General features: G+C 48.7%; 10 protein-coding genes across 10 annotated transcripts; 5 read left to right on the top strand and 5 right to left on the bottom strand.

The window, feature by feature from the left end:
* Positions 1 to 1,680: 1,680 nt before the first annotated feature.
* On the bottom strand, positions 1,681 to 2,617 carry LCP9604111_9049 (esterase/lipase family protein; the record flags this gene model as incomplete). Its single annotated transcript, XM_039077260.1, has 4 exons — positions 1,681 to 2,034; positions 2,087 to 2,146; positions 2,199 to 2,424; positions 2,481 to 2,617. 4 exons carry the CDS (start codon positions 2,615 to 2,617, stop codon positions 1,681 to 1,683), a joined length of 777 nt encoding a protein of 258 aa, XP_038925016.1.
* Positions 2,618 to 3,270: 653 nt separating this feature from the next.
* LCP9604111_9048 (uncharacterized protein) lies at positions 3,271 to 4,278 on the top strand (the record flags this gene model as incomplete). Its single annotated transcript, XM_039077259.1, has 1 exon — positions 3,271 to 4,278. One exon carries the CDS (start codon positions 3,271 to 3,273, stop codon positions 4,276 to 4,278), a length of 1,008 nt encoding a protein of 335 aa, XP_038925015.1.
* A 439-nt stretch (positions 4,279 to 4,717) lies between these two features.
* Positions 4,718 to 6,554, bottom strand: LCP9604111_9047 (DUF3405 domain-containing protein; the record flags this gene model as incomplete). Its single annotated transcript, XM_039077258.1, has 5 exons — positions 4,718 to 4,819; positions 4,890 to 4,934; positions 4,991 to 5,828; positions 5,884 to 6,472; positions 6,524 to 6,554. The coding sequence occupies 5 exons, from the start codon at positions 6,552 to 6,554 to the stop codon at positions 4,718 to 4,720; spliced, it is 1,605 nt and encodes a 534-aa protein (XP_038925014.1).
* Positions 6,555 to 8,505: 1,951 nt separating this feature from the next.
* LCP9604111_9046 (uncharacterized protein) lies at positions 8,506 to 9,219 on the top strand (the record flags this gene model as incomplete). The annotated part of the gene is made up of 2 exons (XM_039077257.1): positions 8,506 to 8,584; positions 8,642 to 9,219. 2 exons carry the CDS (start codon positions 8,506 to 8,508, stop codon positions 9,217 to 9,219), a joined length of 657 nt encoding a protein of 218 aa, XP_038925013.1.
* A 1,346-nt stretch (positions 9,220 to 10,565) lies between these two features.
* Positions 10,566 to 12,327, bottom strand: LCP9604111_9045 (uncharacterized protein; the record flags this gene model as incomplete). The annotated part of the gene is made up of 4 exons (XM_039077256.1): positions 10,566 to 11,458; positions 11,506 to 11,865; positions 11,914 to 12,210; positions 12,255 to 12,327. The coding sequence occupies 4 exons, from the start codon at positions 12,325 to 12,327 to the stop codon at positions 10,566 to 10,568; spliced, it is 1,623 nt and encodes a 540-aa protein (XP_038925012.1).
* Positions 12,328 to 12,674: 347 nt separating this feature from the next.
* On the bottom strand, positions 12,675 to 13,902 carry LCP9604111_9044 (CAAX prenyl protease RCE1; the record flags this gene model as incomplete). Its single annotated transcript, XM_039077255.1, has 4 exons — positions 12,675 to 13,217; positions 13,294 to 13,671; positions 13,761 to 13,801; positions 13,851 to 13,902. The coding sequence occupies 4 exons, from the start codon at positions 13,900 to 13,902 to the stop codon at positions 12,675 to 12,677; spliced, it is 1,014 nt and encodes a 337-aa protein (XP_038925011.1).
* Positions 13,903 to 15,134: 1,232 nt separating this feature from the next.
* LCP9604111_9043 (putative serine-rich protein) lies at positions 15,135 to 17,315 on the top strand (the record flags this gene model as incomplete). Its single annotated transcript, XM_039077254.1, has 1 exon — positions 15,135 to 17,315. The coding sequence occupies one exon, from the start codon at positions 15,135 to 15,137 to the stop codon at positions 17,313 to 17,315; it is 2,181 nt and encodes a 726-aa protein (XP_038925010.1).
* A 768-nt stretch (positions 17,316 to 18,083) lies between these two features.
* Positions 18,084 to 19,920, bottom strand: LCP9604111_9042 (lysophospholipid acyltransferase; the record flags this gene model as incomplete). The annotated part of the gene is made up of 4 exons (XM_039077253.1): positions 18,084 to 18,559; positions 18,615 to 19,733; positions 19,795 to 19,839; positions 19,899 to 19,920. The coding sequence occupies 4 exons, from the start codon at positions 19,918 to 19,920 to the stop codon at positions 18,084 to 18,086; spliced, it is 1,662 nt and encodes a 553-aa protein (XP_038925009.1).
* Positions 19,921 to 20,186: 266 nt separating this feature from the next.
* On the top strand, positions 20,187 to 22,079 carry LCP9604111_9041 (Sec1 family protein; the record flags this gene model as incomplete). Its single annotated transcript, XM_039077252.1, has 3 exons — positions 20,187 to 20,294; positions 20,357 to 21,382; positions 21,441 to 22,079. The coding sequence occupies 3 exons, from the start codon at positions 20,187 to 20,189 to the stop codon at positions 22,077 to 22,079; spliced, it is 1,773 nt and encodes a 590-aa protein (XP_038925008.1).
* Positions 22,080 to 22,283: 204 nt separating this feature from the next.
* Positions 22,284 to 23,425, top strand: LCP9604111_9040 (SDR family oxidoreductase; the record flags this gene model as incomplete). Its single annotated transcript, XM_039077251.1, has 2 exons — positions 22,284 to 22,406; positions 22,460 to 23,425. 2 exons carry the CDS (start codon positions 22,284 to 22,286, stop codon positions 23,423 to 23,425), a joined length of 1,089 nt encoding a protein of 362 aa, XP_038925007.1.
* Between the last annotated feature and the right edge of the window lie 299 nt (positions 23,426 to 23,724).

Below are 23,724 nucleotides of genomic sequence, written 5' to 3'. Positions count from 1 at the left end.
AAAACATACAACAGTGAGGATTCGCTGGTGGTCACCCACCCAACTACTAACTCACCGGCGTGTGGCTTAAGTACGGCTGAGCGGACGGGAAGCCCTGTTTTCCACACCCTATGGTCGTATGTATGAGATGGTGAAGGAAAGAGAATCATCAAGTAGTTATTAAATGCAGAGTAGGAACCAAATCGCATGAAATTGAGTCAAACTACACAATGCGTATGAGAATTCGCTCGTTGACATTATCACTTCTGCTTTTCCACAATCTCTTGGTAGCGATATTCACAGTAGTAAGGTCAATCCCATTTTGAGTAGCGAGGTCACGATCTACGATAGATCGCTATCATTATGTGCTTCATGTTTGCTTGCTTGCTCGTTTGTTCACTCGCTTATTGTTTGCATAGTCTGCTAGTTTGCATTTCATAGATTGTTTTCTAGATAGCTAAGCGAGAAGGTTCGAGGTTTGCAACGTTTGCAAAGTGGTCAACTATATCAATAGGCTGCTTCCAACTTTGTAACTTGCTTCTTCTTTCTCTCCTCATCTTAGTTATTTTGAATTGAATGCCCTCTTCGGTTGCAAGACCTGGCACGTTACAGCGAGCACGAATTCAATCAACGATTGTTGCGGAAAATCAACGAATAAAGCAAGAATCGCTGGGTAAACATCTGATATTCAAGTATCCAGCTTATCTATGTGTTCATATTTAAGCGCTCCGCTTCCCATTTTAATAAAATTTCAGAATTATACACAGTTGGTATGATGGTTCAGGCTGAGTGTTTGCTTTTGCCTGGTTAAGCAATCTCGTATTAGTTTAAGGCTTCAGTATCGTGAGCTGAAGATTTCCGGGTGAAAGCGAGACTCGCCATACTAGCCAGCGTGTCGGGATGGTCCTCGCCGAGCTTTGTCTTGCATGTCTCTATTATCTGCACCTGCAGCTGCTCGGCATTCGCCCCCTAACCTTCATTACAGTAAATAATTCCTAGTGTTTTCCAGATGAAAGCCTTCCCTGTTTCCTTGGTGCTAATACCCCTCAAATCTATATTCACACGTCTGGGAGATGCAACATAGAGATGCCGACGAAGCTGTGGCTTATGGTCTTCTTTGATAAGTTGAGAGCATGCAGCAAGCATAAACTTGATGTACCACCCCTGCCATTTTTGATTTTGGTCGCCACAGGTTACCCTCCACTGAACCTAGCTGTGCATTGTGGTACCGGGCCACTTTCCTTGCACTCGCTGTACTAGACTGTAGTGAGCCAGGACATCTATGCTTTCATTATACCTGAAGTGCGACTGCCCCCCAAGCCTCGCACGACTACTTCATACGGGATGTCTCTCTCTTCGTGTCGTATTGTTGGTTTTCTTTCCAGATCATTCCATAGCTGGTCTCGTTGTGTATAGCTTGGCACTGTCTCTGTCGGGACGAAATAGATGTGCGTTGGTTTTGTTTGCGTTGCTAATCAAGACATCTGTCAGCTGGTGTTAGAATCCAATTAAAGCAGATGATGGGCTGACCAATTTTTCTTTCGCTCTCGGCTTTGAGCCATCTTTTGATATATCTCACCACATCTTCATACGTTTCATCATTTAGAGACTGGCATCCCTGAATCTCCCTATGTAATCTCTCTGCTGAACGTTTTATTGTCCCTTGAATCACTGCTGATTCCCGGTCCACCACCTGGATTGTTATATAAGTTGCATATCGCATATGCGGGGGATTTGAAAGCTCACATGGGTGATTGCTATGCCCCATAGAAATTCTCTCTGAGCTTCAAAAACGCAAAGAGTCTTGCGAGACATATCCTTTTCGTAGATAAAAGAGTGAATTCGATCGTATAAGTCGTCACTAGCATCTGAGCCAACTTTCATAACTTTCAAAAGAGCGGTATCTGAACCCCTCCAGTATCCAAAAAGAGAAATTATCTCTCCAATAGGAGTGAGTTTTGAACCTCGATGCGGCGTGCTCAAAAAGACAAATCCTCCCAGACTCTCGAGAATTTCAGGTTCCAAATCGCTATTTTGCACCATGTTCACCACAGCCTGTTTCCCTATTAGTTCAACTGAAAATAACCCGATGCTGAACCAACCTTACCTGGTCGATGATTAAACCACCAAAACTATAGCCAATCAAAATGATAGGTCGGCTTTTCTCCTAGACGAATTAAGTACCTAGATTCAAATCGAAATCAAGTCCAATCTCTTACCTCTAGGGTCTCTCGCTTACTGGCGAGAGCGTGAATCAAGTCATCGCCCAAATCTTTTAACGACTTGCTCAGGGCATTGCTCATCCATCTCGTATCGTAATTAAAGGCCATGATGCGACAGTTCAAATTTTCTTTCGGTAACAGATCACGAACCCATGACACCTTTTCAGATGAGCGTTCTGTAGTTGTCAGTGGATTCGAATCAAGACCGTGAACGTAGACGATACTGACAAGACAATTAGCCATCAACCCATGAAGAGACCACAATTTACGGGCACAAACTCGGCAAGAAAGGTATCTCGGGAGGTCACGTCGGAGGGGGAAAAGATTGTGATGCGCTCTCGCTTCATACACACAGAGCCTCGGAAAAGAACAACCTGCAAAGGGGATAGAGCAGCACATATCAAAAAATTGAACATGGTCAATAGTATTTTTGGAATTGAATAGTTAGGAAGTGAGAAGATGTCACTAATCAGCCATGAAAGAGTAAAGAGGGAAAAACTCCACACTCGATGGAAAAGCCTTTCCGATAGGAACATAGCCCATAAAAGGTATGGGATGGTGATTGTAAACAGCATATTGCCAATACACAGTTAACCAAATGTAAGTTGAAAATATCACGATGAATTATTTGAAAGAGAAGCAGGGGGTGGATAGGGAATGGGAGCTGGACACGAATTTGGCCCCTCAGCCAAAAACCGAGTCGTCAGGGTGATATGCCACCCTAACGCATGATGGCGGGGCCCAGATGAATTATCTCGAATCAAGCAGATGCATTGCTATCCTACGTCTGGGTTACTGTTACCATTACCGCCCTAGAGGGGCCAGGTGGAGTCTACTGATTGCGAGTCGGACGTGGTCCGTATCAACCGTCTTCATATAACCGCCATCGGGATTCATCACGTCGAGATTCGAGGTTGCTCTCTAGTCTATATATAGCACATGCGTTAGCCCCATTAATTGTGAGGGGTGCGATCATCCGCGTCTCAGCTTGCAATATTTCTTCATACACGAAGCGTTACCCCTCATCGGCGAAGATGTTCTCGCTATTCTCTCCTCAGGTCTTTCCAGCATGGCTCCGTTCTCCGAGAACTCACAACTCTGTGACAAGCTCACAATAACCGCCGATGGCCACTTGTCGAGGCGAAAGAGCAATCCCATTTCTTCAACTCAACAATTGACAGAGAAGGATCATCTTCCTGGCGAGCCAAGGATAAAATTGGAGGATGACCATATTGTCAAAACTCTCCAGTCCGAGTTCATGACGCGTAACCTGGACAAACTTTCGCCATTCCTTTGGCTGGTCGCCAAACAAGATAGTACTCATATATCAGCCCTCACCCACCAAATCGTGAGAGGACGTGAAGTGATTATCACGGAAGATCCGGGCCTCCATCTGGTCTGGATCTACGATCGAGTCTTCATCAAGCCAATGCCCAAGTATCTCTTATCGCACGCATTTTGGCAGTTTTACCTCGCCGACAGAAATTCAAAGATCCCAAAGTATCAGCAACACAAGATCGCTAAGGCAGTTCTCGGATTCATGCGCTCGTATGCCTATCTTATACGCCATAAATCGGACTTCATTCTTGCCACCAATGATAATCACCGACTACTACCGAAAAAAATCACATATTCATCTTTCGTCAAGTTCATTACTGCATTTGAGGAGATATGTGACGATTCTGTGTCTCCACGCTACAAATTTGGCGAACTGCGTCTTTCCCGTCTGAACTTTTGGACCAAGATTTTCTTCGGACGTCTCATGTATCACAAGGTGCATGGGCAGTATGGAGCGTATTTTGCACGTTCCTACGGCACCTTACTGTTCATCTTTGCAGTCTTCAGTGTTTTACTCAGTGCTATGCAAGTGGCATTAGCGGTTGTTCCACTTGAAGGTGGATGGTCAGTGTTTGCATATACGTCTCGTGGATTTGCGATATTCACGATTATCTGTGTGGCTTTGATTATAATATCTCTTCTCTCGGTTTTTATTGTTCTTTCTTCGCGAGAGATTCTTTATGCCGTGAATGATCTCATCTTGAAGCGGAGAACGAAGAAAGTTGGCAATAGTGTGTGAAAGAAATGCCGCTATGATCCTTTCGAGCTACATGTAATCTTCTAGACTTTCGTACAGTACGCATCTGACTCATATAATTGAAGGAGGAGCATGTCCTCGGTTCTAAGATCATGTGACTCTGCGGCACGAGGGCAGGAGTTACATTGGACAGTCCACGCCGAGCATTCTGTTGGCCCTGTATGGGGTGCGGGCGACTAAGTGGATGGCGGCTTCGGGATGGTGCGTTGCCCGTACTCGTGATCTATGTCCGCCGGGAATGGGAATATCTTGAGCCAAAGCTGGCAGGGAAGTATATGTGATGTTCCGCTTATCTGAGACTTCATGGATCAGTACGCTGACAAGTATGATCTTGGTTAAATGTGACTTAAAATCAAAATACTCCAAATCTAATCGCGAAAATGAGAATAATTGTACAATTGCATGGACTGGCAAGCAAATATCAAACAGGAACTGCCATGCCTGGGCCTTTCTTCTCAGCGGTATTCTTAACAGGATGAAGTAGCATAGATGGAAAACAGAGTGGTCCGTATAAATCCTCTCGCTAGAACAAGACCGAGTCAGCTTTAATGACGTTATCTTCTCGAATGTTCGGGGAAGAGAATGATACTAACCAAGTCACCGCCATCGAACCAATTTCGACCCTGTGGATCCTGGTGCTGAAGTGAAGTGATATTAGTTCTGCAAAAAGGCAAGGCAGGGGGGTAATTCTCACATAACTACCGTCGGTAAATTGATTGGGGTCAATCGGGTAGCCCAGCCATCGCCGGTAAAGGTCTTCTGAGGTCTGGGTAGAGAACATATAAGATAATCGATAGAGGATGTGGTCCCAGCGGTGGTCCCAGTTCCAAATACTATCGCTTCCCCCGTTGATTTTCTGGGGTTCACCTGGGTTTAAGATGCGTCCAAGTTCTTTGGCTGTCCATTTGCCATCAATGTACACAGGATGCGGTACATGGACGGCTTTGAGGCCATGCCAGAGGGCAAGTGAAGGAGCTGTCATTTCGGAAACAAGTCCCATTCCTTGGATTTGCAGATCATGCATTTGTTGCACCAGGATCTTTGATATGCGCCCCATTGCAACGGGAGATGCTCGGCGTGGAGTATTCTCGGACACACCCCATAGTCTGTTCGAGAACGTCCACTTTGTATCTACGGGGTCGAAGATCGGTAAGAAGGAGATAAAATCTGCTTCTTCCCCGACACCCCATTCGTACTTATCGTCCTCCGGAGACGGCGTAGTTGGCTTGGGGCCTACTGGCGTTGTATCTGAGGTGCCCTGGGGCCCCCAAACACTGCCTCGGCCATTCACAGAGGAGCCGACCATCCGTACAAAGTCCTGCCAGCTCCCGTGTATCCCTGGAAGGTAGAAATAGGCGTTGCGCTCCCAGAGATATTTCCGCGGTTGTCTCTTTGCAAATTCCACGGACTTTTCAAGGAAATGATAGCTGTGCCCCATAAATCTGGCATCCATTTCCAGTTGCCAGTAGTATTCAAACTCCTGAAACGATTGCGAAAATATCTGAACCGGTTGCCAATACTGGTAATTGGTGCTGTGAATCTGTTAGACGACATGCAATATAGTGATCAGCCTCGGAGGTATCGAACCTGTGTTCATCGACTTTAGGGTACCAAGTTTTCAAGGTCTCATCGTTAAAAAGTATGGTCACGTCCAAAAACTCGCGTGGCACAAAGCGAGACTTAACAGATTGCATAGCCTCATCATCGTCTGTATAGGGAATGTCCTTGTCTTTAACATGACACAAGATGAAGACCTCATACTCACCGCCGGAGTGTAACGACAGTTCCATGATAAGAGATCGCACACATTGTTTGAGGTTCTCAGTCCAATCTATATCATGCCACGCACGTAGTATGACAGCCGATCTTGATTTGTGTTTCAAGTCGCGAGTAGCAGAGCTCGGTCGATCGCGGAGGAACTTCCTTGAAGAAAGAGGAGGGTGGAGAGGAAGAATAGATTTGATCGAATGAGAGTCAGTCTGCCTCGTCGAGTATCTTGCGGCATTCCTTTCAACGCATTGTAACTGCAGTGCTCCCCAATTGGCTTCACTCAAATTTATGTGTGGTTGGGGATCGTCACTGTAACCATACGCGCCCAATCGAGAGAAGCGGTTGGCACAAGTATATGCATCAATACCTATTGCCGCATACGATCCGAGTAAGGGCAAGGGAAAATCTATCTTATCTGTCAAAGTTGTCTCGCCATTGAGGGTGGGTTCGCAAATACCTCGAGGAATTCCTGGATAAACGGAGACCATATCTTGGATATTCGAACGACTCAATGGCCTTCCTCGTGGGCCGTCACAAGCAAAAAAACTGCCGAGAAACTCCTTGCGCCACTGGTCGCTGTTATAGTCGGGATAAGGGTCATAGACTACAGGCCTTGGGGGTTCAGGATCATCACTTCCATGTCCTATTGTCAAAGTCCCGCCGCGATAAAAGTTGCCCTCCCTATCAATCACGCGTTAATATATACACAAATTGGGAGTCAGATGGACCGCCACATACCGGACATCACGTAGAGTTCCAAGTCCGATCGGCTCATGGGCAAATGGCGTTTGATCATCTTGTGGGCGTACTTCCCGCGACCCGCTGCTTACTAGATCTCCAGGCCGTATCACAGTAGACCTGGATTGCCCTAGGTCAGGCCATGAGCCAGAAGGAAAGTACTGCAGATATTCTTGCCTTCGATTCAAGACACTTCCGAAAATGAACAATAATAGTATGGCCAACAGAGCAAGATATAATCCTCGTGAATAACGAAAAATATTCAATAATGGAGATAGATTAATGTTGGATCGTCTCATCTTCAAAAGAGATGCCATTTAGCCAGACTGCGATCGATATCTGGGTGAACAAAGGAAGTTGGTGAAAGGACTTGACAAAGAGAGAATGAGCAAAGACAATGTCCGCGATAGCGCCCTATTAACCATGCAAGACCCCGCTAGTGAGTGCCACTTTTCCAGGATCCAGGGTCATCGGCGTATCGCCTGAAAGCATCCTAGCAAGCCCGGCTTCAACGCTAATAAGTCTCTGCTGGTCTATATTGTATTTCGTCATTCGATACCAGGACACACGATGCAAAAACCCCTTTTCAGGGTCATGTCGGGCTGGGGACCAAACCGATGTCGCATAGTGGGTCGGGTGAGATCGCTCGTGCTAGACGATGTACGGAGGAGTACCAGTGGGCTGTGTCCAGCGGGCCGCTCGGAGCGAACAGACCCGTGTATATTGGGCTAGGCTCCACCTATTGCCTCATGTCTACAGTGTATGTGTTACCTACTCTCTATCTCGTTCCCTCATCTGCCGCTGCTGACATCGTTCCAGATACTATTGACTCGTTGGCACCCATCATCCCCTATTACCGCATGTACTAACGATTACCGTAACATGACAGGGACAGGGAATGACAAAAGTACAGCACGGGGCCAATACTACGCAGTAGCGTGCAGTGGCCTGATAGGGTTACTGAGAGACACGGGATTCCGTTGCTCCACTCAGGGCGGCTAGATACATATTATTTCCCAATGCTCCCTTCCGACTGTAGCGCCACCAATTCGCCTTCTCCCCAGCTGAAACGAAATGTATATTTTGTATGCTGATCTGCTAGATACTTCTGATGGATACATTACTACTGCAGGCTTTGTCTGACCTCTGTCATATATGTATAGTTATAAAATCTACTCCATCAAGGCTGGTAGTCTAGATTTGAGGTTGAAGATGAGCATGTAAATGGAATGATAATTGGGGGCGGCTTCAAGATGTTTTATCGTAATTTTAAATTGACAGGGGTTTGAGGGCTCTCAACCCGGGCTGGAAGCGCTGATCAGTTGAAGGATGTTGCTCAGTACTGCGCAAAGATAAAACATATGCTAAGGCCACTTTGTTTTCCTTGCGATTCTCTGTTTCTGATATCCTTCAGCCCCGATATAGCCCGGGTTTTGAAAGCGGATTTGAAAGAGCCGCTCTTTCTTTCTATTGAAGCAGCATTCATACATCACTTACACTGACATGGAATCCTACTTCCGTCTCAAGGGCCTCGTCCTTCAACTGTCGCTTTTGAGTCTCTTTACTGCAGTCTTCGCCGTCGACCAATGCTATTATCCAAATGGAGCGACAAGCACAGATACCCCGTGTTACACCGATGGAGATTTCTCTCACTGTTGCGCAAACACGTCTATATGTCTTACCAACGGCTTATGCTTATCAATGAAGCAACCTTTCTCGCTGTCTCGTGGTGGTTGTACCGATAGTACTTGGAGAAGCAGCCGATGTACAGATATATGTGGTAGGTCTGACATTCATCTAACATAATCTATATCCTTTATCTGACTCCTGTTATCAGTCAAGGCCCAAGGAGGTGCCGGCTCAGCTGTTGTATGGCTCGACGGGAGTGAAAATAACGCGACCTATTGTTGCAACTCAGTCCTTGTTGATCCGTTTTCTGGGGAAAAGATTTGTAGCAACGTCGATGGTGCAACTCAAACCAGTTTTAAGATCCTCGACGGATACATTATTCCCAGTGCCGGGGTTCTCTCAAACTTTGAGGAAATATCCAACAATACATCTTCCTTCGTTGCCAATGGTACCGATACGGCTGTCACTACGGCTGTCACTACGGCTGCCACTACCCCTGTCCCTACCGCTACCGCTACCGCTACTGCCAGCAACGAAAACAGCTGCAATGAGTCTAGGGAAATTGCAATCGGTGCAGGAGTTGGGGTTCCTCTCGCAGCTATTGCTCTCCTATCCATTGGATGGGCCTTTTGGGAGAGAAGGAATCGAAAATTAGCAGCCCTTCCGGCAGCCCAACCTACTCCTCTATTTCAGCCATCTTACCAAGTGGCCCGTGGCCACGAGAGCTACCATGCATATGAGTTGAAAGGATCTCCACCGAAGCCTGCGGAGCTCTACACTGCCTAGCCCCGTGAGTAGGCTATGACATGTGATAAGCAGGTTTATTATGGCTTAGTATTTATGTGTGATTGGGCTGTGGGAAGAGAGATACTTTAGTGAAGACTTGATTAGAGCATTCTATAATTATGGAGATATAAATGAGAATAACAGGGAATTGACACTGTGACTAGAGAGGTGAATGAAGATGGTCTTTTGAGTGGTCCTTCTAGATGTCCTTCTTACACATACAGCGTATAACCTTTGATGATATAGTTCTATGGTTGAGTCGTTCCTATTCTTACCGCAGCTATGATTACGCGAGAGGAATGTTTAGAATATAACACTATTCCTATGAGTATAGATTCAAGATATATTCATCTTTCTTGGAAGCTGATATATATGTCTGGGACATAGGTCATGGCTATCACGATTTTCGGAAGAATGCAAGCTCAAGTCCTCGAAGCTCATTCGAGCCAGCAAGGGCCAGTCGTCAGGAAGACCCAACTTCTTGATTTCTCGACAAACCAAGTCGCCAACAAGAGCATGGACATTCTGCTTGTATTTATGGCTGGTGACATATTCGGAGATCCTAAAGGACTCAGGAACTATTAGAAATACATAGTGAAATCTGACAGAAATACAGTTCTACCGCATAAGTTTCCGCGGAAATTTCTCTATACCGCCTTTGCGCAATTACATCCACTATCTTCAATGATTGAACATTGCTTCTAAAGAATGATATATAAAATATTAAAACTTACATTCAATACGTAGGCTATTTAGCTATTACGATCATATTTTTATATATTTTTCTCATTAGAGATGGATGTCTAGTTAATGTTTTAAGTATGTGGATTGAAATATATATTTTGACGATTGGGCTGGTTCGCGGAAACTTTTGCGGTTCGACTGTATGCAGTACGAAAAAGTATGATGTAATTTAACAGATATGTAAAGTCTCTACGGAGTACTAGCTAGGAAATGTCGAACTGAACATGCACGTTTCTGTGGGATTGGTCATCCCGTTTCATCCCGGATGAGCTGGGCTTTTCACCTGGTCTCATCCTCGAATTTCACTATGGATCCACCTCAGTGTTCGACAAAATCAAATAAAAGCCCGATCATTTGATTTAATACGGAAGTGAAGTATAATATACAGGAATATATTATGCGTGATCTAGGAAGGCCTCGAGTATCATTATTCGAATAAAGTTGCAGATACCCTTTGAACAGGGAAGCATATAAGAAATTAAACCAATGATATAAGACCGAAGACCTCAATTGCCTATGTTTTTGTCTCTCGTCTCCAGAAAACGGTTGCATGGTCATAGGCACTGCCAAAAGCACTTCTGTGTCGACCCAACCGAACGTAATCAAGCCTCAACCGTGAAAGGCCACATCGCTTTCGCATCCTCCGCAGATTTCTCCCCAGAAACCTTCTCGATGTACAGGTCCAGTAGCTCCCCATTCTGCCTTCTTTTCTCGTCTATATCCAACGGCGGCGCAATCCACCCCTCCGCATCAGTATCAAGACATTCCTCAGCAAGCGCTTGAACGTCATGCCAGGCTCGGTATTCCGCAAACTGACGTCCATGTGCATCGAGCTCGTCCCGGCTGAATGAATAAGGGCATTTTCCTGAAAATCCAAGACTTGACCAATTCTGTAAAATCTCTATCAAGCATTCGCGGAGCGGGACAATGCCCACTTCGGAGATTTCTCCGCATCGGGTGAATAGTTCTCGGAAGACACGGGGTACGTTCATGGCATTATGCGCTGCTCTGTCTTCGAGATAGGTCGAGACCTCGTAAGCCTTTGCTAGTTTTACCTGTGACCATTCGCGGAATGCAATGGCTTTGCTGTCCTTGTCTAGTTCGTTGAAATTATCAGGGAGTTGCGGTTGGAATATTCCCTTGACATAATCGTAAGTCTGCGGAGGCTTCAGAAATATCGGCCATTGCGCCTGGAGAAATGCGGGGAGTATAGACGTTGACTGAAGATCGATAAGGGATACTATTCTTGAACATTCGTCTGGGGCGACAAAGATATTTCCCATATGAAGATCGGTGTGCCATAGGGTAGGCTGACAAGCTCCCGTTAATATTTGGTTCGAGTCTAAAAGCTTCATGAGGTTCGCTGTGACTTCCAAGAGCTGGGTTTGTTGTTCAACGGTTCCTTTGTAAAAGCTCGATCGGCTTTGTTGGCCTCTTGATATTCGAAGCAATTCACGCCGTGTAATGGATATTCCCAAGCTTGAAATTGAATCCCCTGTGAAATGTTAGTAGGTGAACTGCCAGGTTGTATAGGTAACGCACAGGGTCCTTGGTCAAATTCTAGAGTAGTATCAGGATTAAACTTCTTATCGCAAGAAGGTCCAATGCAGAAAGACTTGGATGGATCGATTTCATCACCGAGAGACCTGTTCGGTCGGCTCATGTCAGTCCGGAGGTATAGTCCTCCGTAAGCAGGGAACGAGATAGCCGACAGCTGAGCCTCAAGCTTGGTCAAGTTCTTGATCAGCTGTAGCCTTTCGAATTCAGTCATACTCCTCCATCGTTCATATAGAGGAACCCCGGCAGCTTTCTCCATAACTATATATTCGGCGCCAACGGCATTCGAACTATCCGACGACCAGGAAAGAACACGAGGGACAGGAATGCTAGTGTGTCTCCCGACTGTACGTCTTAGCCACTCGACTCTCTCTGGAATAGGAACCATCATACCGTATTCTAAAACTCCTACTTCACCAGCCGTTGTCAATGAAGGCGGACCAGCAATGCGGCATGGAATTTTGGCTATAACTTCCGTTCCATTTGCTTTCCTCATCAAAAAAGCCTTGCTAAACCCCCCTTCCATCTTCTCAATTGCTGTGACCGGACTGGAATCCCCGGCCGTGGCCACGGTATTGCAAAGCGCATCCACATTGAACCGGACATATCGTCGGCTGAGCTGATGTTCTTCATCGACCAGGAAATGACTATTGGTGTAAGCGAAAAGGTCCTCACGGAGAATTGGTATGCCTGGAACATCAGCAACGGTCTCCAGCACGGACTTCCTCGCTTACCTCGGCAGGTTATCGACAGGGGCCCCCCTGGCCGGCCATGTCGCTTCAACACATTTCTGAGAATTGACAGCATTTCGCATATCTACGGGCTTGAAGGAAGAGTGCGAATAAAATGAAGACGGGATATTGCTTCTTGACGGAATGGGCGGCATATCATTCTTCCATGTTGTCGACGACTCTCCCTACTTGTCAACAAATCAATCTGTTTTGTTTCGAGTGCCAATGCCAATTTCAAAGTTCCATAATTCAGTGAAATAATTGTAGTAGCTAATAATATGTATCGACTTGAAGTGCTAGGTTATGCTATACAAACACAATGTCGGTTCAACATATAAACAGAACACGAAATGTAACAGCCCAATGTATATGCCGGAGCAATTCAAAATATACCAAGCTTAGACCAAAAGCCAAGCTACCAACCTAATTCGACTTGTCCGAAAATGAAACCAGAGCATGATAAGACTCAGTCAAAGGCCACAACCCCTGAGCAAAACCAAGCGCTCCAGCAACAAGAAGTACATAATAAGCCACCGTCCACCCAACACCCAAGCCACTGTTACCCCTTACCCCAACTTGGATACTATCATCAGAATCCTCTTTACCCCGAGTAATAGGGGGACTGATATATTCACCCGCCTGGACCCGTCCCCAGAACCGCGGCAATCCACACCAGTTACAGAAACTATGGATGAGAACCACGGCCAGCAACGAGCCGGTCCGCAAATAGACAAAGGTCGCATACCAGCCAAAAATAGTCGTGTAGCCAAACTGGAAGAGCGACCGCAGCAGGGCGGCCAGAGCCGGGGTGTCCGGATGGGTCAGACAGAACTCGTAAAAGTGGTGCACGTGCGCAATGCCGAAATACAGCGGTGCCAGGAACACGATCCGGCCCGGCGAGGTGTGTGCGAGTAAATGCAGCGGTACCATGGCGGATCGAAACATGACTTCTTCTGTGAAGGGGCCCTAAAAGATATTAGATTGAAATGTTGTTAAAATAAGGGAGGGAAGAAAAGATGGAAAACGAAAAGCAATTGCATACCGCGACATAATTTCTCCAGCCAATCCAGCCACCGAGACTCTCAGAGAGCTTACTACGACGGAACCAGAACTTCCATTCGCCCTCCACAATGCCACGTTCGAAGAGCGGGCCGAGGAACAGAACCGCGGTGAGGAAAAGACTCCGAAGGGTCTCCAGCAGGCCGACGGGCCACCAGCCGAGGAGTCTGACACCGGCGCCGAGAGAGGAATTATCCTCGATGATGAGCCAGAGGACGAGGACGGAGCTCACGATACAGGATCCCGTGACGGCGCGAATGCGGGCGCGAATCACGGACGGGGCATCGCGACTGAGATTTGGCGATGGGCGGGTTGTTGATGAGAGATAGAATGGTAACACGTAGAGTAGTGTGAGGAGGACCTGATGGGAGTTAGATACGAGATTGTGAATTGTGGTTTTTTTCTTTTCGTGTTCATCGTGTTCTTGTTGTTTCTAGGAGTTCTACATACAGAGAGAAAAGCAACGGTATGTTCTGACAGGGCAGGTTCATCTGGATTGTTAGTCGAGACTCTTTTTTTTAGGATTCCCCCTTGACTCACCCTGCTTCGAGTACAGACTCCTCAGTCGAGCCATTATCCCTACCGGCGCCATGATCTGCAGAGTTGGGGAGGTTGCTATTTATGGGGATGGATGAGAGAGGAGGGAGTGCTTTGTTGGTGTTACCGTACGGGGAGAGGAACGGTGATTGGCTGGAAATAATACAATACAGTAATGTACTGTCACCATGCACCGTGGACGTGATCATGGTTGTTCCTATTGTTCTTTTGATATCGACAGTCCGACGTTCATATTCCGGTATATATAGTCGATCTATACATAGCATTGACCAGAATCTCGGTTTCAGGCTAGACGAACACCGCCGGTTTCAAGCCAAACCTGATTCGAACTGGTGGACCGTGCAAAAACAGGATGTGAGCTCTCACCCCTGGAATTGTCTGAGTCAATGCGAGGGATCGTGGACAGTTATTCTCCGATTACACGAGGGAGACATTTATTGGCAATGAGCGTCTGATTATTGTTCTCGGCCTGCATTCTGCCTGTCAGACCTGGACCGACGCATAGATGGAGTAGACTAGTGGCAGTTCATTGGCAGTTCATCAGGATCAGGGACAACGCACACCGGCTCCACTTCGATTCTGCGATTAAATGAGACGAGATGTTTCAAGGAGTCAGTTTGTGAATGGCTACTCCGCATTCAATATGGATTTATATATTTAAACGGTAGCCCAGGGAGTATGAGATGTAAATATCAACAGACAGAACGGACACCAGAACAGACACCAGAACAGAACATCCCAATTGCAACCAGTCCAACCAGAAGAAACAAACCAATTGCAACTTGTACTTTTGATCTCATCCAATCGTTAATAGCCACCAGACTGTCAATTCAAGTGCATGCAGCCTGCATAACCCCTGCAGTCTAAGATCTCACTTGCCTAGACGCTCACCGCTGGGGCAACAAAATTCCTCCCTTCCAAGTGTCTCACGTTCTTCTTCGACTTCGTGTGCGCCTCTGCTTTTCTGTCCTTTTTGTTTTGAAACGTTTTAATGATTGTTTTTCGACCACTCTCTTTAATGGCCTTGGATGTTTGAAACGACCTAATTGACGACTTCTGCACGTCTGCCCACACTCTTTTGATGAACATCAGCCTATAGAACCACCCTGGATATCCAAGGGTACCACATTCCTTACATCGGATACTCGACTCGGAAAAACAACAACACTCTTTTGACTTGTTTACACATCTGGTTTGCCAATTGCCCTTTGCCGTCGACTTTACTCAATCAGTCTTTTCAATCAATGCTCTCAGTGTGTCCGAATAATGTCTTTTCCCGCTCGCTCAACCTCGCCCCGCGCGCGAAGGCCATTGCACGAGCGTACGCCCTCGCACTCCAATGAAAGATCACCAACCCGCTCATTACGCATCGTCCCGGATGAAGAACTTGATATGTACACCGCAACCCCATTTCCGACCAAGCCGGAGCAGATTCTCTTGCCGCTTCCCGGGAAAGGCCAACAACAATACATATCAGACACCGGTTTCAGCTACTCCGATCACCACCTGGGATCATCCACGTCGACCTATTCCTCACCGGCTTTCAGCCACCCGGCACCCCACAGCCCGCGAGATCACTCAATTGGTAGCTGGGATGTATCCTCCACCGTGGATACCGGCAACTCGCCCCCGCAGTTGTGGGATGACGACCCATCCTCCAGCAAGTCGTCGCTGCCAGGCTCGGGGAAAGCACCAGACTATGGGTCCGAGAGTTCAGAAGCGGACTTCTCAGATGATGATATGGGATTGCCGACGACCACCCCAACGATAAAAGCCGTACGCTCGGAGTCAACTATGTCGCCAAAATCTTCTGCCGAGTCCGTGACTGGCTACTCCAGCCCTATAGTTGAACAAATCGGGGCCCCGTCAAGTCCCAACTTTGTAATGCTGGATAACTCGAGCATGAACTTCCATTCAGAGTCGGACCCGCGCACAAACTCGCTCTCGTCGTATAACTCAGGAGGAACCGTGGTTCGGCACGTGGGGTCTGCACCCTGGTTCCAAAACGCCTTCCAACCGGCCTCGTCCGAGCAATCGAGCTATGGATCCCCGTCATTCCACTCCAGCCCACCCGCGCAGTCTATAGCCTCATTCCACTCGAGTCCGATCGCGCAATCCATTGCCTCGTTCCGCTCGTCATCCAGGGCGCCGTCGGGCAGCCGTTCCCAATCAGCAACATCCTCTTCGCGCAGTCTCCGTTCCGCTTCTGACTTGCAGGCTGCCATCGACAATGGCGTACCCATTCAATACCCGCGTATTCGCGCGCCATCTTCAAGCTCCCGCACCGGTGCATCGTCAGAACGCGACTTCACCCCTGGCCCTCCATCCGGACGTTGCAATCCCCACTTGGCATCAGGACGCTGGAACCCGCACCTCTCAACTGTCTCATCCATCTGGTCCGCCGATGAATCAACCAAGCTCGCTGGAGAAGCAGACACGGACTCAGACCGCGATATGGCAGCGCCAACCCCACCACCACCAGCAGCCCTAGCGACAGAAACAACCAGATCCTCCGTCTGGCTTGTCGACCCCTCCAACGACAGCGAAGACGAACGTCTCGACAGCCTAACCAAGCTCCCAAACCGCCCGGTCTTCTCCCAAAGCCAAAGTCTCTCCTCCGGCTCAAAACGAAGCGACAGCACCCGCAGCCTCCAACGCCCAGGCACAGGATCAAGCACAATCCTCAACATCCTCCCAACCTGGGCAAAAGTCTACTACCTCCGCGAACCAATGGGCCTAAACTCAACTCTCTCAATGATGGACGCCTCCCGTCCGCCATCCATCCGTCCACCATCAACCCGCCCACCATCCACTCGCCCACCCTCCTCTCGTCCCGGAACCTCAAACTCAAGCATCTTCAACCTCGTCCCGGGTCCCCTCAACGTCCCACGTCCCCGCTCCCCAGACCGTCCCCTCCCCGATGCCCCGCGAAGCCAAGAAATCACCCAACGCCGCGTAGACAGCGACCCGCGCGATCCACGCGCCCACTGGGTCCCGTCCCCGCAACCCGAAGACGGCGAGTTCACCAGCAGCCACCTCTACCGCCTCCGCCACAGCTGGTCCCCGCATCTCGTCCCCGACCGACGTGTCGTCCAGCACTCGACGAGTCGGTGGCGGCCGCCCTCCCTCGACTCGCGCTACGAGCCTGTCCTCGGCCGGCGAAATATCCAGGTCTACTCATTCTGCCTGGGGTTCATTTTCCCGCCGGCGTGGTGTGTGGCTGCGTTTCTGCCTCTGCCGCCTAAGCCGAAGGCCGCGCAGATGGTCGAGTTTCACTCTCCGGATGTGGGGATGGCGCTTGAGGCTCAGAATGTGAATCTGCAGCAGCGGAGGAGGGATAATGCGCGCTGGTGGAGGAATCTTAATCGGTGGATGATTTCGCTCGGGGTTGCTATACTTGTTATTATTATTGTGCTTGCTGTTATTGGGACTACCACGGGTTTTTAGGGCTATTTGTTCCCCGGATTGGACTGAACTGCGTTTTATTGCGGTCTTTTTATTTACGCTCTTACGACTTGGACTTTCAACACTGGTGATTACTTGATGCTTTTTTTCTCTTCTTTTTCTTCGCGGTTGAGCTCCCGGACAGCCAGTCGACTGGTTTCTTTTCCCCTTGCTGTTCGCTATATTGCAGACGTCTTCTCCTTGCTGTGATCTCTTCTTGATTATTGACGATTCAGCCCCTTCTTACGTTCTTCTTTTCGCTTCTCTGTCTGCACATTTGTTCTGAACGACTCCACGACTTCAACGCACATAAATATCCTTCTGTTTTACATTCTCTCGACGTTTCAACATTTGCCTCGGATCTGTCTACGGCTTTATATGTTTGTTGGGATTCTATGCATGGTGACAGCCTTTGTTTACATTTATGCTATACGTCCGTGTATTGGATATATGTTTTTGTTATTGTGCTTTTCACTTCTTCTCTTCGGCATTCTATGTATCACAATTTACTTATGCTATACTCAACTTCTTCATTACTCTTTGAAAGTAATTGAAATCAAATCAAAGCTCGCAATTCTCTAAAACCCATCCAATCCTTGGAATATCTATAGACTGATCTCGACCAACCATCGCTATTAAACATAATAAAGACGAAACACTCCTACTGTTCTATAAAAAAAGAGTACACCGAAACGCTGATCCAGACCGGCTATTCACCCCGCTTCTAATAGTCACCTCTCACTGTTAGATCTCAACCAAAACTGCTACAGCCTACAACTTCCGCCCAAGCTTTTGCTCAACGGCAGCCTTCAGCTCCGCGCCTGTAGGCATCTTAACCGTACTTCCACGTCTACCACGGGACTCGATCTCAGCCTTGATCTCAGCAACAGCCTCGTCAAAGTCACGCTCGGGATCATTCGGCAGGCCTAGGTCAGGTGGAAGCACGGTGTCGGTGCTTACGGCGTTAGGACGGCTGCGGTGCTTCAGTTGAGAGACGAGGTATTTTCTGAGCGGGGAGAAGGAGGCGAAGGCAACTAGGGAAACGGCGCAGTTAAGGATGCCGTAGAAGTAGAGGCGGGACCAGACGGTGACGGAGTCGTCGAAGTTGAGGATGATAAAGGGGATGACGGCGAAGGAAAGGGTCAGCTGTGTTGCCAGCCAGCTGAGGATGTCGTAGTAGGGCTTGTTTGGTGTTGGCTTGGTGCCGTCCGGTGTGAGGAAGAAGGGGCGCACGTAGCGGCGGAAGTCTATTGAATGGTAAGTTATGGAGGGAGTGGATTATGGAGGTGTATTGGTGCTTACTCTTTGCCGCGGTCTGGATAAACGAGCCCAGTATAAAGGTCATGTAGTATCCTGGGTGGAAACCGTGCCAGAGGGCGCTGGTGGCGAAGGTAGCCAGGCTAGCGCGGAAGCCCGGTTTCTTGCCCTTCGGCGTAACGCGGAGGTAGACGTAGTTGCGCAGCCAGTGGTTGGTGTTCTTGTTCCAGTTGGCTAGGTAAGCATGGGAATTCTGTGCCGTTTCCATCGCCCACGGATCGACATTCTGCAGTCGATTCCAGAAGACCTTGCCTGTTTTCGGGTCGAAGCTGTTGTATCCCATGCCGGATAGAATACAGGCACCCTCAGTCAGAGCCCAGACGCCGTAATACTTGGTGCGAGCGGTGAAACCCAGCATGAAGACAGTGAAAACGCGACGCAGGAAGGAATACTGCAAGAAGGCGTCTGAAAGCACAAAGTCGGTGGTGAAGTATGAGCTCAGTTGGATGAAGGCGAAGATCCAGACCAACCCGGCGGCGGCCTTCAGTGCAGCAGGTCTTCCGCTGCGAGGGATCTTACGCTTCTTCCGGGTAGCTGGCACCTTGGATGGGTCAGTGCCTGGCGGAACTTCAAAGAGCGTAGTGTCGATCCAACGGCGATAATCCACGTATTCAAAGGAAGGACCGGCAAAGAGAGAAGGGAAGAACAAGACATAGCCCAGATAGTCTACAATACCCGGGAATTTCGTAATAGCAGAGTACTTCTGCGAATCCGAGAGTTGGTCCTTGGGCAGACGGCCGTCATGAATGTTCCAGCAGAATGAGCTAAGTTTCATGACCATGACCATCTGCGCTCCAGTAATGTCAACGGCCGATTTGTCGTTCGCCCTCTGACGATCGATATGGTTAATCGACATGTGGCCCATCAGGAAAAGGAACCCAATCCACGGCATCAGTGATCCATCCACGTAGTAGGCGATTGCATAGGTAGCCGCGGCACTGTATAGTAAGGTGCGTAGACCATCCCAGAGGTCGAAGAGTCCGATAATATAGAACAACGAAACGGCGATAATGAAGACATTCTTCTTCCAGGGTTGGCCATCGGGGATACGTTTGAGGAGGGCGGCCAGTGGGTAGGAGAGGAGGAACGAGCCGATCAGCTTGACTGGAGCTGGGGGTCAGCAATTGCTAGCAATTCGGGAGCTTATGGAAATGGAAGATCGTACGCTCATCAGTTGATGCGCCAGTGAGTTTAGCTGGCACCTCAAATACTGCGGGGAGAAGTGTTAGTTAGACCGAGCTTCCCAAGTTTGAATGAGGGTTGACATACTCTGATCTACATAGGGCAACATTGTTGACCATGTAGAAGATGAAAGAACAGACAAAACAGACAAAAAAGAAAGAAGAAGTCAAAAAGAAGATCAGAGCAGTGAAGAAAGGAAGAAGAAGCCAAAAAGAAGGAAAAGAAAACAGCTCGTCATGTGGAAAGTGGAATTCCCCCCAACAAGTTTCCGCCCTCTCCACATTCAGCCCCTCGATCTTCAACAGCTTGAACAGCCTCAATCAGGAGCTAATAGCCACTTTGAAAAAACTTATTTCCTGGTGAAATCTCCCCACCATGGACGTCGTCGCGGCTGCCTCGGGGTACATCTCCAAGATGGTCACCGTGGGTGAGTCCGGAACCTCGTCATCCAAGATGAAGATCTTGCTTCTGGATAGTGAGACAGTGGGTGGATTTACCCTGGCAATATACTGATCTGATTGCTAACCTAACCCCTATGGGTATAGGTCCCTATTGTTTCGACCGCAATCACCCAATCCGCCCTTCTAAACCACGAGGTCTACCTCATTGACCGCTTGGACAATGCCGCGCGCGAGAAGATGCGACATCTACGATGCCTATGCTTCGTACGCCCATCACCCACCTCTATTCAATTTTTGATCGACGAGCTGCGAGAACCTAAATACGGCGAATATTATATCTACCTTAGCAACATCATCCGCAAATCCGCCCTGGAGCGGCTGGCAGAAGCGGACAGTCACGAGGTCGTCCAGTCGGTCCAGGAACAGTTTGCCGACTTCCTCGTTATCAACCCGGACCTTTGCTCTTTGGGCTTAGGTTTCCCATTGCAACGGATATGGAGCCATTCGCCGGATTTATGGAACCCAGATTCGTTACAAAGAGCTACCGAGGGGGTCCTGGCCCTGCTCCTCGCGTTGAAGAAGAATCCGCTTATTCGCTATGAGAAGAACAGCCTACTGGCCCGGAAATTGGCTACGGAGGTCCGATACCACATCACGCAGGAGGAGCAGCTATTTAACTTCCGCCGGACCGATACACCTCCTATCCTGCTTGTTCTTGACCGCCGCGATGATCCTATCACCCCGTTGCTGACTCAGTGGACATATCAGGCCATGGTACATGAGATGCTTGGCATCAACAACGGCCGGGTGGATCTGCACGATGTGCCAGATATCCGACCGGAACTGAAAGAGATTGTCTTGGCTCAGGACCAGGACCCCTTCTTCAAGAAGAATATGTATCAGAACTTTGGTGATCTGGGCCAGAACATTAAAGAATATGTGGAGCAGTACCAAACCAAAACTCAAAGCACCGCGAATATCGAGTCCATTGCGGACATGAAGCGTTTTGTGGAGGATTATCCCGAATTCCGCAAGCTGGCAGGTAATGTGAGCAAGCACGTTACCCTGGTGGGTGAACTCAGTCGGCGCGTCGGTGAAGATACCCTCCTCGATGTGAGCGAGTTGGAGCAGAGCCTGGCATGCAATGATAACCACTCCAATGATCTTAGGGTATGTTCAATAGTTAAACTGATTATGCTTTGCTCACGGACTCACCCTTCTTCTCCAGTCACTACAACGAATCATCGGGCAGCCTAATGTGCCCTCAGATAATAAGTTGCGCCTGGTGGCTCTCTATGCCCTTCGCTATGAGAAGCAACCCAACAACGCGCTACCAATTCTCCTTGATCTCCTCGCCACAGCGGGCGAAGTCTCACCAAACCGCGTAAATATTATCCCCAAGCTCCTCACCTATCACCACTCCCTCCAAGCCCCACCAGTCGCAGGCGGGTTCTCTGACCTCTTCGAATCAACCTCCTTCTTCTCCGGCGCAAGCAACCGGTTCAAGGGTCTTAAAGGCGTCGAGAACGTCTACACACAACACTCCCCCAGACTAGAAGTGACTCTACAAAACCTCATCAAAGGCCGCCTGAAAGAACTGCAATACCCTTTCCTCGAGGGCAGTGGACACACGCGGGACAAACCGCAAGACATCATCATCTTTATGGTTGGTGGCACCACGTACGAGGAGGCGAAGATGGTAGCGCAAGTCAATGCCAGCTCCCCGGGTGTGCGAGTCGTTCTTGGTGGTACTTCTATTCATAACAGTACAACCTTCATGGAAGAGGTTGATGATGCAGTGGGCAGCTGGCCAGAACCAGGACCTTCGACAGCTGCGGGACGGCTGCGACGGGAGGTTGGACGATAATTGTGTTTTATTTCTGGTGTATATGGGTAATGGGATAGAAGTATATCAAGTAAAGCCTGCAATGACAGTCAATTTCATCAAATCTAGAAAAGGAAATAGTTAACGGCAACTTATTTCGGATTTGTCGCTATACCGCGCCGTAGGGACAGAAACCCCAAATGCGGAGATTCATCTTCCTCTTTCTCCCCTCACCTGAGCCACACCATGGAGCAGACATCCCCAAAAGGAGGTCCCTCCTCTCCAGCATCACGCGAACCAAGACTTCATCTCCCTTCAACAACCGATCCCCCGGGTCCCCAGAACCCCGCCAAACCGCTCGTATGGCTGGTATACAACCCCTCCCTAAGCAAAAACCCCAAGAAACACTAACACACCCCCAGATCTTCGGCGCAACCGGCCACATGGGCCGCTCCCTAGTAAAAACCGCCCTCGCCAACAATGACCTAGTAGCAGCCGTCGGACGCACCTACGAGAACAGCCCCGCAGCAATGAAAGAGCTAGAATCAGCCAACTGCATCGGACTCCTATGCGACGTACGAGCGCGAGAGACCGTCAAGCGCGTAATTGACCAAACAATAACCCGCTTCGGCCGAATTGACATAATCGCAAACTGCTCCGGCTACGGCGTCATCGGCGCCTGCGAAGACCAAGATGAATTCGACATCCGCAACCAGTTCGAAACAAACTTCACAGGAACCCTGAACATGATCCAGCTCTCGCTACCGCATTTCCGTCAGCGTCGCGCGGGGAGATACCTCATTTTCAGCTCGACGTCTGGCGCGCTCGGTGTGCCGGGCCTCGGACCATACTGTGCATCCAAATACGCCGTCGAGGGCTTGATGGAGAGTATGCTGTATGAGGTGGATAGTTTTAATATTAAGGGTACGCTCGTTGAGCCTGGTCATATGCGTCGTGATGATATTGGGGATTTGGTTTCGCCATCTGCGGTCGTGCCTAACCCTTCTGAACATCAGCTTTCGTCGCCCTTGCCGCTCTACGGCCATTTTCTGGTTAAGCCGCCCAGTGAGCCGTATAATACGGTTACGTCGCCGGCGGCGCATGCGCGACGTATGCTCATGTGGCTGGGCGATAAGCAGCCTGCTAGTGCGGTAAAGGCGGCGCATTTGGTTTGGCAGCTTGGTCATTGCTCTTACCCGCCTCTGAGGCTGATTCTGGGTACGTATGCTGTTGAGAGTATACGGGATCGGTTGAAGTGTATTATTGAGGAGATTGAGGATTGGAAATATCTCAGTTTCCCGATGGGTGAGACTTTGCCGGTTGGAGGGCGTGGGGGATCTTCTTTTCCGGAGGGAGCTGAAGGGGGGAGCGAATTGGGTAATGGATAATTTTGTTCGACTTTGTCAACGTCTTCTATTATACCCAACCCTGATCAAGGAGCCTCTTCGGAGGACAGCCGACCTGCATTCTCCGGCGTGGGGTTTCCTATGTCGTGGGAATGCATGACCCGCTACAGAGCTTGTCTGGATTCTATCAGAACAAGAGACTTGCTATATACCTACGGATGTCGAGGATTAAGGGAGCAAATGATATGCGTCTACGTATACTGCATGGATGCTGCACACCACGAAAAAGTGCTGCTTTCTTGGTAAACCCAAACCTATAGCTCCAGAATTGCTCTCTGCTT

This window comes from Penicillium roqueforti (genome assembly GCF_015533775.1).
Source record: "Penicillium roqueforti strain LCP96 04111 chromosome Unknown scaffold_40, whole genome shotgun sequence".
NCBI lineage: Eukaryota > Fungi > Ascomycota > Eurotiomycetes > Eurotiales > Aspergillaceae > Penicillium > Penicillium roqueforti.
Note: the sequence above shows the minus strand (reverse complement) of the source record. Positions and strands in the feature narration are given on the sequence as shown.